At 38.3% G+C, this 16,029-nt stretch overlaps 1 protein-coding gene across 2 annotated transcripts in view; it reads left to right on the top strand.

Moving 5' to 3' along the window:
* Positions 1 to 16,029, top strand: part of CACNA2D3 (calcium voltage-gated channel auxiliary subunit alpha2delta 3) — a 674,683-nt gene that overhangs the window by 426,832 nt on the left and 231,822 nt on the right. For both annotated transcript variants that reach the window (XM_067463553.1, XM_067463552.1), the window contains exon 12: positions 8,389 to 8,467. In XM_067463553.1, the coding sequence (XP_067319654.1) occupies positions 8,389 to 8,467 (79 nt within the window). The remainder of the gene's footprint in view (positions 1 to 8,388; positions 8,468 to 16,029) is intronic.

Raw genomic sequence — 16,029 nt, 5'->3', positions numbered from 1 at the left:
AGAAGGTAAAACAGCAATACCACCTCAGGGGGACAGCAACCCCTTGCTGCCACCACGATTTCCCCATCCAGGTATTAAAAAAGTGGTGGCATGACAGAAAGAATAGAAGGGGTTAGTCCTTCTTTTAGGTTCTCCCGTGACAGCCTAAGCTCTTGCCTTTCACCACTCTGCTCAGAGAAGGGGGTGGTTTCTTTTTTGGTAAGAGCTGAGGTACATTGACCCATGAACAAGTCCACCCAGGGTTTTGGGTTGGGTTTTTGAATGAAATTTCTAGACTTATAGACTCTCAATTAACCAGAACTCAAGCATTTTCCCAAGCAGATGTATGCCAAAGTCCCACCTTTAAATATGCTATACAATAACCTTCAGGCTATGTAAAACATAAAGGAATTGTGTGTTTAGACTTGGGTCTCATCTCCAATTATGACTAATTACGTACATATATGTAAATAAAGATACATACATATACATGTGTTCCAAAATCAAACATCTCAACCACCCTAAAATCCAAAACACTTCTATTCTCAACATGTATCATCGTTGTCGTCATCATTATCATCTTTATTTATTTATATCCTGCCTTCCTCATAGAAGTGGAACTCAAGGCACTATATAATTTAAAAGAGCAATGCAGTTAAAAACATACTAAAAAGTAACATTAAAATAGGAAACTCATCACAGTATTAAAACATTTGAAGTCACTCACTGAAATAATAAAATGTTTTTAAAGATTATAAATTCTATTAAAAACAATAAAGTTTGAAACAATACAGTACAATGGTCTTCTCAGAGTATAGTTATAACAGTCAATTCAAGCCCCTTCTACACTGCTATATAATCCAGATTATCAAAGCAGATAATCCACATTATGTGCTTTGAACTGGATTATCCGAGTCTATGCTGCCATATAATCCAGTAGATAATCTATATTTTATATGGCAATGTAGAAGGGGCATCAGGAAGGAAATGCTGATGAAACATACAAACAATCACTTTTAGCTCATCGGAGAAAAAATGGGATTAAAATTAAATACAAAATAGTTCCTGAGTTTTTTGCAACTTTTTTTTCAATTATATTTTCTAATTTTTTCCAAATGAAGAAAGCATACACCTAATTTATAAATGTGATTTAAACTCTTTCAAACCTTCAGACCTATAAGAGTGGCTTGAAAAGACATAGATAGAATTTGGGCAGAAGGCCGTGCAAATAAATCTAAATTTAAAGCAAAAATGAAAATTACTTGAGAGAAAGTTGAATGGAAAAAGTTGGATAGTAATTGTTCTAGTTGCTTGCAACACAAATAGGCAAAGTACTGAAAGGAGAAAGAAGCTGGGGGGAAAAGTAAATGTAAAGTTGAAATACACAATTGGGTGGAGGGTTGCTTATTAGACTTTTTAGGTGACATTTGCTTGTGTCCAATATTTCCAAGTTACATAAAACAGCCTTTGCAATTGAAAACTAAACTTTCTGCCTAAGCACACTGTCTGTTCCATGGAGAATACTCTCTATGAGGCATAGTATGTCTTTTTACATCTCTTAGGATTAAAGCTGAAAATTAAAAACATTTCATTTTTGGCTTGTCTCCCAAACACCTGAGCTCCACATTGTTGTAACACTGGGTCATTTGCTACAAATGAAGAGCAAGCTGTGTAGACAATGAATTTGCACAGTTTAAGAGTACAATGTACTGCTTTTCCTTAAAAAAAAAAACAGAATAGTGTGATAAATCCCCATTTAACTTTGCATTAAAGCTATCTCTGATGAACTCCTGTACACCCTTCATAATCCAGCTGTTGCTTTCCCAGATAAGTTGTACACTTTTGGATCAAGTATTCAAAAGAATTGTATATGCTGGCCTTACTGTTAAAAAAACATTGTATTTAGCTTTGATCAATCAGCTACAAATTTAATTGAAATCAATCCAATAATTACTAATTTCATCTAATCTTAAAGCACCATCGAATGTAAGGTGAAATTTCCTCCCGTTTGAAGCTTCAATATTTGAAAAAAGATTTTTCGTTTACTATGTTTTTATTTATTTATTTACAGTATTTCTAGCCTACCTTTCTCAGTCAACACAAGGTGGGTTACATATTGGCAACAATTCAATGCCACGCATTCATTAAAATACAATTAAAACATTCAGCATAACATTATAAAAACCATATGAAAACCATTAAAAACATATACTCACCAGTGTGGTCCTGTTAAACTTATTTTCCAGTAGCATCATCTAGCCATTCCTTGTTCCTTCTTCATAGTTTTAGAATTTTCTCTGCAATGCTTGTTTTTGTTTCAACCTACTAGTAATCTCATCTGCATGCATCTTCCTTACTAGCTCTCTGGGCCCATTGGGGAGGCAGGGGAAGGGGGAGGTGGTGCTTGGATTAGCCAGATAATTAACAGCCGTCTTGATAAGGCTGAGAACAAAATTGTGGAGGCCTGGCAGAACCACTGGGGCCATGAGGCCCTTCCTTCTCTTGCTCCTCGTCTTCCTCCTCCTCCTTCTTTCTTGGATGGAAGACTTTTTTAAAAAAAGAAAGTAAAACCAGAACCATTTCAGGCTGGATCCCTTCCTCCTTCTCCTCCTTTGAGGTAAGCCAGTTTTAAACAGCAACAACAAAAATCCATGGATTTAGGGTGTTATCGATTGTAAAGTGCACCCTGTTTTTAAGCCCCTAAATGGGAAAAATTGCCTTAGAATTGGTGAAATATGGTACTTGATTGGCTTACAGATACAATACAAGAATATTTATTTATTTATTTACTATATTTGTATACCACCCTACTCAGCACTCAGACAACTCAGGGCGGTTTACAGAGGCAACGATTCGATGCCCAAGAACATCATAAAACATTAATACATAGTATAAACCATAACAAGAGTAATAAAAACATAAGCCATAAAACCATTACATAAGAGTAATAAAAATATAAGCCAACAATGCCTAACACCGAAGAGAGAATAATGCCCCTTAGTAGGTAATAGTAATAGGGTTTGATAGTCTGAGTGAAACTGGTGTCTCCCCTCTATTTCTGCCTAAACCAACCCCTCTGTGATGTAAACTATTTCTCCATACCATCTTCTTTTTATGAGCTATCTAGAGACTTTCCATGATGCAGTTAGATTAAATCAGGACCCTAAGTAATTTCCTGGTCTAGAATGGAGTTCTTACAATAAAGCTTAGTACCCCTCTACACTGATAATTTAATGAAGACCAAAGCTAGATTCAAATTGTGACCACCAGACAGCAAACACCCACAAAATAATTCAAAAGAAATCCCTTAATGCACATCACTGCTCTGTGGTTGGTGTAATCTCCATTTGGACCTCAAAAGGGTTCTAGGAATTTCTGTGTAATTATCTGCACACTTTCTTCTCTATCTATCTATCTATCTATCTATCTAGCTATCATCTATCTATCTATCTAATTTTATTGCAAATACTTGAGGAATGGAGATGGGTACAAGAGTAGATATAACTGTCTTCAAAACTGGTGTGAAACTGCATTGAATGGTCAGTATAGGTGGCTCAATTGTTTATTTTTCCAGGACACTGGCATGTTTGCACCCTAAATCAAGATGCATCCTAACAAAAAGATGTTCTGTAAAATGATTTGTTGGTTCTGTTTTTCAGAGGTAAATAATTTTTGATAAGCGAAATGAAGTATTTCTAACTTTCTTTTTGAAAACTCGGGATTTGAAACAAATTTCCTTCCAGGTCATTTGGATTCATGACCTTGATGGACGTTTTCCAGCTATAAAATTATCCTCTTTTTATTTCCTTTCTATAGCCAGTAGCAAAACATCAGTACTTGATGCAGTTACAGTTGACACTCCACATTTGTTGGGTTTAATTTTTGCAGATTTGATTACTTGTGAATATTATTTTCTTTAGAAAACCCTGTCTCCTCCAGGCCAACTCTATGGTCAATTGTGAGTGGAAGTTAACCATGGTCCCACTGGGACCTAGAGAATTCTAGAAAGAATACTTCTCAAGAAATCCCTATGTCCCTTAGGGCAATTCTGTAGTCTGTGTCAAGTGGAGAGCCAAGCTATTCCTAGAGAGGTGTTACCTTGGAGGACTTAGACATTCCTAGAGAGGTGTACTCTAGGGAATTACTCTAGGGGATTTTGTGCCCCTAAACCTGAAAAAATATGGAAGTCAAGTACAAAGAATGTCTGAGGAATTTGCATTATCACAGTCCCTCACTCATTTTGGCTCAGCTATATTTCCTTCTCCTACCTTGGGGAACATTCCCAAAACTGCATGTAGTTGTAAAAATATACACATACAGAAAAACGCAAACACTAATATACAGTCAGCCCTTCATATCTTCAGACTCTGCATCCATGGATTCAACCATCCACAACTTGAAATTATTCCATAAGAATATATATCAAAAACCTTGATTTTACCATTTTATATAAGAAAAACAATTGTATTGCACCGTTGTTCAGTGCCCACTAGATGTGTTAAGAGTATAATACTCCCTCAACTTCAGCTTCTATAGCAGATGAACACCAGAGGAAAACCTGAGATAGAGAAAGCAAAAATTAATATATGAATAAAATAAAACATGTTTTACAGAATAGTTTATAAGATGGAAAATTAAATTCTTGCTTTTTTTTTTACTTTAAAATGTGCCTAAATGCAAATTGTAATGCCAGGGTTGTTAAGAAGCTGTATGTATTGCCTCCAGGAGATTTAAGTTAGTAAAGTAGTTTTACAATGTATTACAGATCTGAATAGCATAGAATCATGTCACTTGTCAATAGTTGTAAATAATACAAAAACGAGTTCTGCAAACTACATGGTATACCATAATACAATAGAAACGAACAAGCAGTAGTAGTAGTAATTTTATTGATTAGCCCTTAGGCCATATCACAATAAGAAACAGAACAACAAGGCCTGACAGAAACAAACAAGCAAAAGGATCACATATTCTTGACATATTTAATCTCTCCATCTGTCTGTCTGTGATTTGTTAGTAGTAAAATGAAAAAAAGAGTTGTCATTCTTAGAAAACTAAGAATATTGTTATTATAGATACCCCATGTTACATCACAGACATCCTCATTTTGGTGTGTGTATGCCTTCATGTAGTCTGGTGATCCCATTAATTACATAGGGCTTTTGTAGGAAGTGGTTTTTCTAGTTGTTTCCTCTGAAATTCAGCCTACAGAATGTGGTGTTTGTTGGTGGTCTCCCATCTAAGTACTAACCCAGTGCTGGCCCTGCCTACCTTCCAAAATCAGATATGATCTGGTGCTTTTAGGCTGTTTAGACTTGACCCTTTTGTTATACACTCTTCAGCAAACATTTGTTGAAGTGATTGTGTGTATGTGTCTTCAAGTCACATGTTGACCTATGAGGATCCCCATGAATGTAATAGGATTTTCTTAGACAAGGAGTACTCACAGGTGATTTTTCAAGTTCCTTCTTATTGTTTGCCTCTAATTTAATTTAATTGGTCTACTGCCACTTTAGTCTCTCTCCCTCTTTACTGTAGCTTTTCTCATTTTCTGTTAAAAAATAAGGAACATAGTTGTTGTTTGATTACGTATAGTTACAGCAGACTGTTAGATATAAATCTCTGTGACTGATGCAATGTCTGCTCAAAGAATATTTGAGCCTATTGTTTCCAGGGATGTGAGGGTGATTTGGCTGCCACATCTGTCACACGATTGATCTCCAGGGTTGATTTGGCTAGCTTGGAAGGTGTTCCCTCCCTCCCAGTTCCATCTGCATCCTTCCCAAAGCTTGGTGGAGAAAGGCAATCATTCCAGATAGAAGAAACATTAATTTTTCACTCAATAATATAGCTATGCTCTTCAGCTAAACCCTCCATAGTCTTCCAGAGATAAACCTTGAAAGCGATTTCCATGCCATTATTTAAATATAAATCTAATGTCACTTGTTCCCTTTTCTTTCACTTTGTTTAAAGCAATAATGCATGTATTAATTGAACTCACTAGAAAGCCTTTTTAACAATCTGAATGTTTTACTTTCAGATAGGCTAATGCTAGTGAGCCTTTAAATTATTTAACCATAAATTTGCAACACATGGTACTATTCTAATAATATGTTCCCAATATTTAACAAATGCTACACATAAATTGAATAATAATCCCGTCACTAAAACCACTAGATCTGAACTGGAGTATGAACTAAGTCCAAATAGGAGAAAAATGGGTGCTGATAAGGGAAACGATCATTCAAAAAGTGCCTCTGTATAGGGACCATTAAAGACAGCAGCAGATCTGAACACAGATTTCAAATTGGATCAAGCTTGCACACAGTAGGCACAAAGAGAATACTCTTTGAGGTTGAGAGGAATACCAGAATCTGTACAGGAACTTGATATAGCAATAACCAAAGTTGTGGCTAGAATTCTTGATGGACCAGAGCAAGTGTCGAGACTCAAATTGATAGGATCTTTAGACTCCAATCTCAATATGCAATAAGGAATAAACTTCCAAGAAATGTGATTGTGTAGTTTGCAAGAAAGAAAGTGCAATGCAGATTTTGTAAGTTCGCACCAAAGATCTGATTGAAATAATGAATGCCAAGATTGCAGTATTGAGAGAACTTTCACCTCAGACAATAAAGACAAGAAGACATTACTTTTTTCCTGAGAGATAAATTTAGGAGAAAAGGCCTCATATTTCTATAGGAAAACCCAGAAGGAGTTATGGTATTTTACACAGGACAAAGGTATTGGGTAACATCTGCTATGAAGGCCCAGGATTTTTTTTTAGAACTTCAAAAAAGATCTAGATTCAGAAGATCAAGGAGAAAGAACATTCAAAAAGGCATGAAGAGATGACAGCCTAGATCCTGGGTAAGGAAGATGTTCAACAACAGCAACAGGCCACTCCACATGATGAAGAAGAATTGGATGATCATCTACTATCACAAGAATGAGAATCCCGAAGATACTTTTTTAAATATAAATGGACTAAATTTGTCAACAAGAGAAGAGCTTTTCATTATTTCTGATTACTGGAAAGAAAAAGAAATTCCCACTCTGGATTTATGGATTACAAAAATGATGGATCTGGCAAATTGACCAGGTTTATATGATCACCAAACCCTCCCAAACTTGAAATTTCTTACAAAATGCATCCTTGGAAGATTTTTTTATTTTAGTATCCTCCTCGTTTTCTATGATTTACATTTGACAAAATCTAGGGTGTTTTTTACCCAGCTGGTGGAAGGTGCTTTTCTATTTTGTTGCTTATCCAAAATCAGTAAATATGGTGGATGCAATGGCACAAGGCTGCATTGGGATTGGCAATAATAATAATAATAATAATAATAATAATAATAATAATAATGTATTTCTACCCCAGCATACATTTACATAAGCAATATACTTTTGTATAAAAACAACATACATTTACATAACCCTACCAATTATAAAATCCAACAGACACTGCAGATAAAAACAAGCTGTGTACTGTCTCACCCCATAAAGTGCTAGCATAAATCAGTCACTAGGTCCTCAGGTTTCTGCTTGAGATGGAGGTGGGACCGAGAGGAGGGCCTCCCCTGCAGATCTTAGAGCTCACACCAGTTCATAGGGGGAGATGAGGTCTTGAAGATAGGTTGGACCCGAAGCATATAGGGCTTTATCGATAATAGCCTACAATTTAAATTGGGCCTGTTTGGGGGTAATTGTGTTCACCGCCCTAGTCACCTCTGTATTCCAGAAACTGGTGAGGGCTTTGACAGGATTGTCTGCCACTATGACAGGAAACTCCTCAAGAAATATCAGAAATCCTTCCAGATCCATAAGTCTCCTGGGATGGACAATACAATTCCATTTTTTGTCACTCATACTTTATTCTCATTCCAAGATACTTGGGGATTTGTTTAAACAATATATTTTTATTTATGGGAATATATTAATATATGAATTTATGTGTTTGAGAGTCCAGGTTTTGTCAGTAGATTGTCTTGTATTTCAACATCTGCAGTAATTTGTTTACCTAATTAAATGCTGGCATCAGACCAAGAGAAGAATCTTCAGGACTAAATCTGAACAATTTGACAAATTTCCATTTCATGTCGCCGTGTATTGTGCCATAATTGCAATAACTTTTCTCTCTGTTTCCTTTTTGGCTCTTCTTCTGGCAGATCTTAGCCAGCAGAGCAGTTCTGCCAGCATATGTTTGTCTTATGACTATACTGTTACTCATTAGAAAACTCAATTGAAATCGATAGGATATTTGCCACTATATGTTTGTGATTAGATTACATTTTTCAATATTTTGGTGTTTTACAACTTGAGTAATGTCGATTGATCACTTTAGTTCAGACATCTTCTTCAGGTACACATCTATAGTAGAATGACATTAATAATGTTTTCTCTTTTCAGGTTCGCATTTTTACCTACCTGATAGGGCGAGAAGCTGCCTTTGCTGATAACCTCAAATGGATGGCTTGTGCCAACAAAGGTTGGTTTGATTTCTTTGCAAGAATTGTTTTATTTTTATTCCCTATTGACTATTCTATTACTCATGAGATATCCTTTTAGCTTTATCTCTTTCATCTTTCATAAATGTTGTTCGAGGAGAGGTGGTGTAATGTAAGAGTCCTCTTTAGATCTTACCAAAAAGAGACATAAGCATCAACCCTCCCCAAGACAAAGAAGCACATCCCTAGCATTATTTTGGATAACTTTCGGTGCTCAAAAGTATGTGAAATCCTATGGTGGTTCTGCCAAACTATTCCTGAAAGAATTACCTATACCACACTATACCTATAATTCCCATTCAAATATCCAATACAATTCCCAGCAAACCTGAGCAGTATTATTAGTGGAATAATGTAATGTAATGTAAATTTAGTAAATAAACAAGGGAGTTTCTAGAACAACCACAATGGGATATATTTGCTTGGAAATTAAAGACTGGTTATTACATAATTATTTGTTTCTTGTTTATATATTTAATTACTTTTGAATGTCATATTGATCACTGAAAGCAGACAGAATTGAGCTATCAGTTGCATTGTTGCAACACCATCTCTTGGGGCCTTTGGTCCTCCTTGCTAGCCATCAAAAAATCCCATGACTTTATCTCCAGACTGTTTACTTTTGATTAGATAGGGTTTATTTAGTATCTAAGAGCCACTGGGCTTCATAGGCTGTATAGGGTCAGAGTCTATAAGTCTGCCAGAGAGATCATGCTAATGCTTCCTATTGGGAAGGAAAATTGTTAGGGAACAGAACATAGCTGACATTGTTGTGTTGCAATTTCTATGCTCTTTGGGAATTTTGGCAATAATGAAATAATAATATAATATTCTGAGCCAGAACTACCTTACACATCACACAGAAATTAATTACCCAAAAGAACCAACGAAACAACACCAATAAAGTACATCAGCAGTCCAGAACAATTAACTTTGACATTCCCAGCTATATATCTGTTTAACCTAAAGATGGGGTGGAGGGGGCAGGAGAGGAATGAGCACATCTACACTGATCACTTAATGTGGGATGGATGCAACAAAGAAGAAGGCTTTCTGAACATAAGAGCTAATCACACCTCGAGCTCAGGAACAGGCTTGAGGCATGTGTGGTGCTTATACACACCAGAAAGGCTGGCTCTGACACATTTTCAGAATCCGCAATATCTGCACCTTGAAGGTAATGGAAGATTCAGGGGTTTTTTCCCCAACTTCCCATGGTATAATGTGCATGTGTGGGACACCAGAGTGCCTATCTTTTAACTGGTTTTGCCATGTGATGTAGTTTACACACTAAGGGGTCTCTCATTTTGCTTATCCCAGTTTAAGACCTCTAATTCATGTTCTGCATGTATTCATGCTGTGCATAATCTAAACATGTTTTCAAGCTGTTTCAATCCACATTAAGCAATCAGTGTTGATGTGTCCTACGTTGTAGCTTCTTACATGAGGCAGAGGATGCTGGCACATTTGGGCTCAGGGAAAAGCTCTGATATTTAGGTGCGGAGTAAGGAAAAACTCTAGAAAGTGGCAATGTTTGAGTCACACAAGATGATATTAATAACATTATATCTTTGAAAGCACCATCAAAGCTGAATTATTCCAAATAACTTATTTATCTCCAGCTGACAGACTGCCAGGATAAGTGTCACAAATTAAAAAGAGGGATATGATCAAAATAAAAAAAAACTTTATTTCTTCAAAGAATAGGGAAAGTGGGTTCTAGAACAGCCCAAACCAACAGAGGTCAACTCACAAAACTAGAACACAGTAAAAGTTAAATAAAGAGAGAAAAGGCAAAAGTTGACTTCTCTTCCAGGATCTAGATGTTTTTTGAACCCTTGCCTCTCTAATTCCAATTTTTTTCTGATAGTGCTCTTTTTTCCACCTTTTATCTGTACTAGAAATTTGGTTCTGATACAGGGAAGAATGGAATTCTCCAGCTACTTAGAAATACGAGGCACCCTTGACTAGAATCATAGAATCATAGAATCATAGAATCATAGAATCATAGAATCATAGAATCATAGAATCATAGAATCATAGAATCATAGAATCATAGAATCATAGAATTGGAAGAAACCTCATGGGCCATCCAGTCCAACCCCCCTGCCAGGAAGCAGGAAAAACGCATTCAAAGCACCCCCCGACAGATGGCCATCTGCTTAAAGCCTCCAAAGAAGAAGCCTCCACCACTTCGGGGTAGAGAATTCCACTGCTGAACAGCTCTCACAGTCAGGAAGTTCTTCCTAATGTTCAGGTGGAATCTCCTTTCCTGTATTTTGAAGCTATTGCTTTGCATCCTAGTCTCCAGGGCAGCAGAAAACGTGCTTGCTCCCTCCTCCCTCTGACTTCCCCTCACATATTTATACATGGTGATCATGTGTCCTCTCAGCCTTCTCTTCTTCAGGCTAAACATGCCCAGCTCTTTAAGCCACTCTTTGTAGGGCTTGTTCTTCAGACCCTTGATCATTTTAGTCACCCTTCTCTTAAGACATTCCAGCTTGTCAACATCTCCCTTAAACTGTGGTGCTTAGAATTGGACACAGGATTTCAGGTGTGGTCTGACTAAGGCAGAATAGAGTGGTAGCATGACTTCTATGACACTATGCTCCTATTATTGTTGTTCATTTGTTCAGTCATTTCTGACTCTTCATTACCTCATGGACCAGCCCACGCCAGAGCTCCCTGTCGGCCATCACCACCCACAGCTCCTTCAAGGTCAAGCCAGTCACTTCAAGGATGCCATCTATCCATCTTGCCCTTGGTCGGCCCCTCTTCCTTTTTCCTTCCATTTTTCCCAGCATAATTGTCTTTTCTAAGCTTTCCTGCCTTTTCATGATGTGGCCAAAGTACTTCATCTTTGTCTCTACTATCCTTCCCTCCAATGAGCAATTTGGCTTTATTTCCTGAAGTATGGACTGGCTGGATCTTCTGGCGGTCCAAGGCACTCTCAGAACTTTCCTCCAACACCACAGTTCAAAAGCATCTATCTTCCTTCGCTCAGCCTTCCCTATGGTCCAGCTCTCACATCCGTAGGTGACTGTGGGGAATATCATTTCTTTAACTATGCGGATCTTCGTTGCCAGTGTGATGTCTCTACTCTTCACTATTTTATCGAGATTGGTCATTGCCCTCCTCCCAAGAAGTAAGTGTCTCCTGATTTTCTGGCTGCAGTCTGCCTCTGCAGTAATCTTTGCACCTAGAAATACAAAGTCTGTCACTGCCTCCATGTTTTCTCCCTCTATTTCCCAGTTGTCAGTTATTCTTGTTGCCATAGTCTTGGTTTTTTATGTTTAGCTGCAACCCAGCTTTTCTGCTTTCTTCTTTCACCTTGATTAGATGGCTCCTCAGCTCCTCCTTGTTTTCGGCCATCAAAGTGGTATCATCTGCATATGTAAGGTTGTTAATGTTTCTTCCAGCAATTTTTACCCCAACATTGCATTTGTCAAGCCCTGCACATCACATGATGTGTTTTGCATACAACTTGAATAGGTTGGGTGAGAGCATACAACCCTGCTGTACGCCTTTCCCAATCTTGAACCAGTCTGTTGTTCCATGGTCAGTTCTTACTGTTGCTACTTGGTCCTTATACAGATTCCTCAGGAGAGAAATGTGTTTCAGTATGCCCATATATAAAAGATGGAGGCTTTAATTGGGTATATAAATCCCAAAAGCTGAACACCAATTTAATAGATAAGGGATTATTTAAGAATAAATTCCAGCCTTTTTACACCACTTGGTATGGAATGTGGCTTTAGGCAAAACCAAAATCAAAAAGCTGTAATATAGCTGGAACTTTCTTCTGACCGGAAAACATTTTGAAAGAACTCTGGCACCCACCAAACTTAAAAACAATGTCAAGCCCTTGGCTTACTACAGGTATCTTTAGCTAGAACATGCTGGATTCACACTCAGACCTGTGCACTGAGGTAACACTGAAATGATTTCTTCTTTAAAATATACGCTGCCACCATTAAAGCTTTGACTTCTTCAGTAGATTGCTTTTAAAACTTCTTATACAGAGGCACACGTGAGGCAGATGTTATGAACAATAAACAATGATGTTTATTTAAGAGAACTGGAACAAAATAGGCAATAAGCTTAGTTGGTTTGAAAGATTGTCTTAAAAGTGTGTTGTTTCTTTGAGCAGTTCAGACTTAGTTACAAATAAAACTCCTTTCTCCCTCCAGAGATTACTAACAAAATTGCTTCTCTGAAAGTAACTCAAAACTCCTCCATACAGACAGTCCTTTACTTTTGGGATCTGTCTGTCCACTCCCCAGCTATCTTCCCTAATAGCTGTAATCTTCCTACTAGCTATCTCTGCTAGCTAGCTGACCACTTAGGCCTCTCTCACTAATCTCTTCTCCACTCCAAACTCTTTCTCCCTTGACACCCAGGTTCAATCTCTCTCTCAGGGTTTTATAACACACCCTTAAAATCATTTTTCCCTTTTCTAAGTTAAGCTCCGCCCACTTTCTCTCAGCCAATCTCTACCTCCCCTCATTTCCCTCCAATTACCTAAGCTTGCCCCCTTCAGGAAATTAAATTTTAAAATGGAGGCTCCAGGCACCCTTTCCAAAATGGCTGCTGAACTTCCTGGGCCTACATTCCTAGGCTTTTCCTAGTCTTACAGGTAGGGAGTTCACTATGCCATACCACCAAGAACTTGCCACAGTTTATTATGAACCACACAGTCGAAGGCTTTAGAATAGTCAATAAAACAGAAATAGATGTTTTTCTGAAACTCCCTGCCTTTCTCCATTATCCAGCAGTTGGCAATTTGGTCTCTCATTCCTCTGCTATCAAGTTGACTTTGGTAGACTAATTGAGTCTATGAATGAGGGAACATTGAGTCACCCTATCATCAGCAGCTCTGTTTAGGTCTTGCAGACTTCCTTGATGAATCTATCCATCTGGAATGTGGTCTTCCCTTTTTCCTGCTCCCTTCTGCCTTACCAAGCATTAATGTCTTTTTTAGTGAATCATGTTTTCTTACAATATGTCTAAAATACAATACTCTCATCATTGTCATCTGGGATTCTTAGGAGAGTTTCAGGCATGATTTGCTTAAGCAGACCTGCACAACATGTGGCCCTCCAGTTTGAGACACTATCTCCCAGAAACCTTCGCCAGCTTGTCCAATGATCAGGAATTCTGGGAGCTGAAGTCTGAAACACCTGGATGGCCACATGTTTTTCAGGCTTTGTTTAAGGACTCATTGATTTGTTTTATTAGTAGTCCATAGTATCCATAGGATTCTTCTCTAGCACCACATCTCAAACGATTTGATTTTTTTCCTATCAGCTTTCTCCACTGTCCCAGCTTTAACCACTATATATAGGAATGAAAAATACACTGGTATGGGCAATCCTAACTTTAGTATTCAGTGAGATATTTTGGCACTTCATGTTTATGTCTAGTTCCTTCTTAGCTGGCCTTCCATATCCCAGTCTTCTTCTGAATTTCTGACAGCAGTCTCCATGCTGATTGAGCCAAGATGTGACACCCTAATACAGCTTTTTCAGTCTTAAAACAAACCCTGAGGTGGTGAGGTATTCTTCCTTTTAAAATAGTGGGATATCTATGATCCTGGATCTCCCGTGTTATGCCTGTTTTGATGTGAGGATATTATAGCCCCTTAAGTAGAAACTAGAAAGTATCACCAGATGCCCAGGGGAGCATCTTTGTTTTATGTTGTATACTAAACAAATGTGACAGGTTCAGAGTGGTCTAATGAAAATCCCTGAATACATAATGCAGTATAATGCCAAAATCTTTAGTTAAGCGACAATTCCATCTGTCATTGTGTTATGTATTGAAGTTTTCTCACATTTGTGTGTGTGCACACCACATGGCATTCTAATGATTCACTTAAAACCATCAGTTTAGTCATGGATTGTTGCTTTAACCACTGTCTGTGCCCATCTGATGGAAATTATTCCATTTAAAGATTTGTTTAATCAGCTAATATTGTGCTAGGATTTAGCCTTATTCACTGCATAAGAATGCTTTTGAAGCATGTTTTTAGTAGACAGTTTAGTCAACAATGAAGTATGTTAGCATTCAGACAGCATTTTACCCATCCTTCATTAAGATCTAAGCACAGCCATTTGGAAAAAAGTTGATAATGGAGAGATACACTTCTTCCCTGATTCTTGATTCTGGATATGCTAGCCCTGTCTCTAGTAATGGAAAAGTAAATGTTTTTGTTAGTTGCCAAGACCAAATGGCTTATATGGCTCAGCACCATTTCCCTCTCCCTCTCTGCCCCCTCTTCTCTTTTTGAGGGAGAATGAACTTTGGAGAGCATCTTCTTCTTATTCTAATGGTGTGTCTGTCACTTCCTTTTCAACCTTCTCCATGCTGAAGTCCATGATCATACGGGGCTCTTCAAGACAGAGCCCATATCCCGGGCCCTATTGGATTTTAACCTGAGGCATCTAAACAATGCCTCAGGTAAAAGCGAAATAATTCCGAATTATTTAGATAGCCCAATCGATCCAGGCCTTCCTAATGGCCTGGATCTACTGGGGTATGTGCTCCGTGAGACTAACCCATGGCCAGAGGTCCTGGGACTACCCAGAAGTCCATCCCACAGCCCACCTTGGTTCTTTGGGCTTCCAAATGCCTGGAGAACCAAAGAGGGTACTCCACTCAACCCCAACCCCTCCTCCTCCTGGCACGTCATTGGTACGTTCCAGGAGGTCTGCAGAGACAATGGGAAAAGCCCATTTTCTCCCCAGATGGGGGTCTTAAACCTGCTCTGAAGTGGGTTTAATGTCTTGGTAGTAACTGGAAATATATCAGAGGATTACTAAACAACTTTCACAAGATTTATTCTTTAGACTTTGCAATTAAGTTCAGTCTGGTTTTGTTTTGTCTTACAACACAGTATCACCTGGGGACTATCTTCTCAGGTGCTATGTCTTTTTATATCCTGGAGTATACTTTAAACACCTTGTTGTTGGAAATCAGGTACTTGATAAAATAGCAGAGGCATTTCTCATGTTGACATTTCTCATGTTGTTCTATTCTGTTAACTATTGAATAGAGGTTTGCAAAAATTACACAAGTTAGACTAGAGCTGTGGTTTGAGCTTAGAATATGTTTTTAATCAGTTTATGAGGATTTTAACTGTTTAATTGAAATTGAATCCAGACAAGACAGAGGTACTCCTGGTCAGTCGCAAGGCCGAACAGGGCATAGGGTTACAGCCTGTGTTGGATGGGGCCGCACTCCCCCTGAAGACGCAGGTTCACAGCTTGGGTGTGACCCTGGACTCATAGCTGAGCCTGGAACCCCAGGTTTCGGCGGTGACCAGGGGAGCATTTGCACAGCTAAAGCTTGTGCGCCAGCTGCTCCCGTACCTTGGGAAGTCTGACTTGGCCACGGTAGTCCACGCTCTGGTTACATCCCGTTTAGACTACTGCAACGCTCTCTACATGGGGTTGCCTATGAAGACAGCTCGGAAGCTCCAACTAGTCCAACGCTCGGCAGCCATGATTTTAACAGGAGCGGAGCGCAGGGAGCATACAACCCC

The sequence above is a fragment of the Anolis sagrei genome, chromosome 2, assembly GCF_037176765.1.
Source record: "Anolis sagrei isolate rAnoSag1 chromosome 2, rAnoSag1.mat, whole genome shotgun sequence".
Taxonomy (NCBI): Eukaryota; Metazoa; Chordata; class Lepidosauria; order Squamata; family Dactyloidae; genus Anolis; species Anolis sagrei.
Note: the sequence above shows the minus strand (reverse complement) of the source record. Positions and strands in the feature narration are given on the sequence as shown.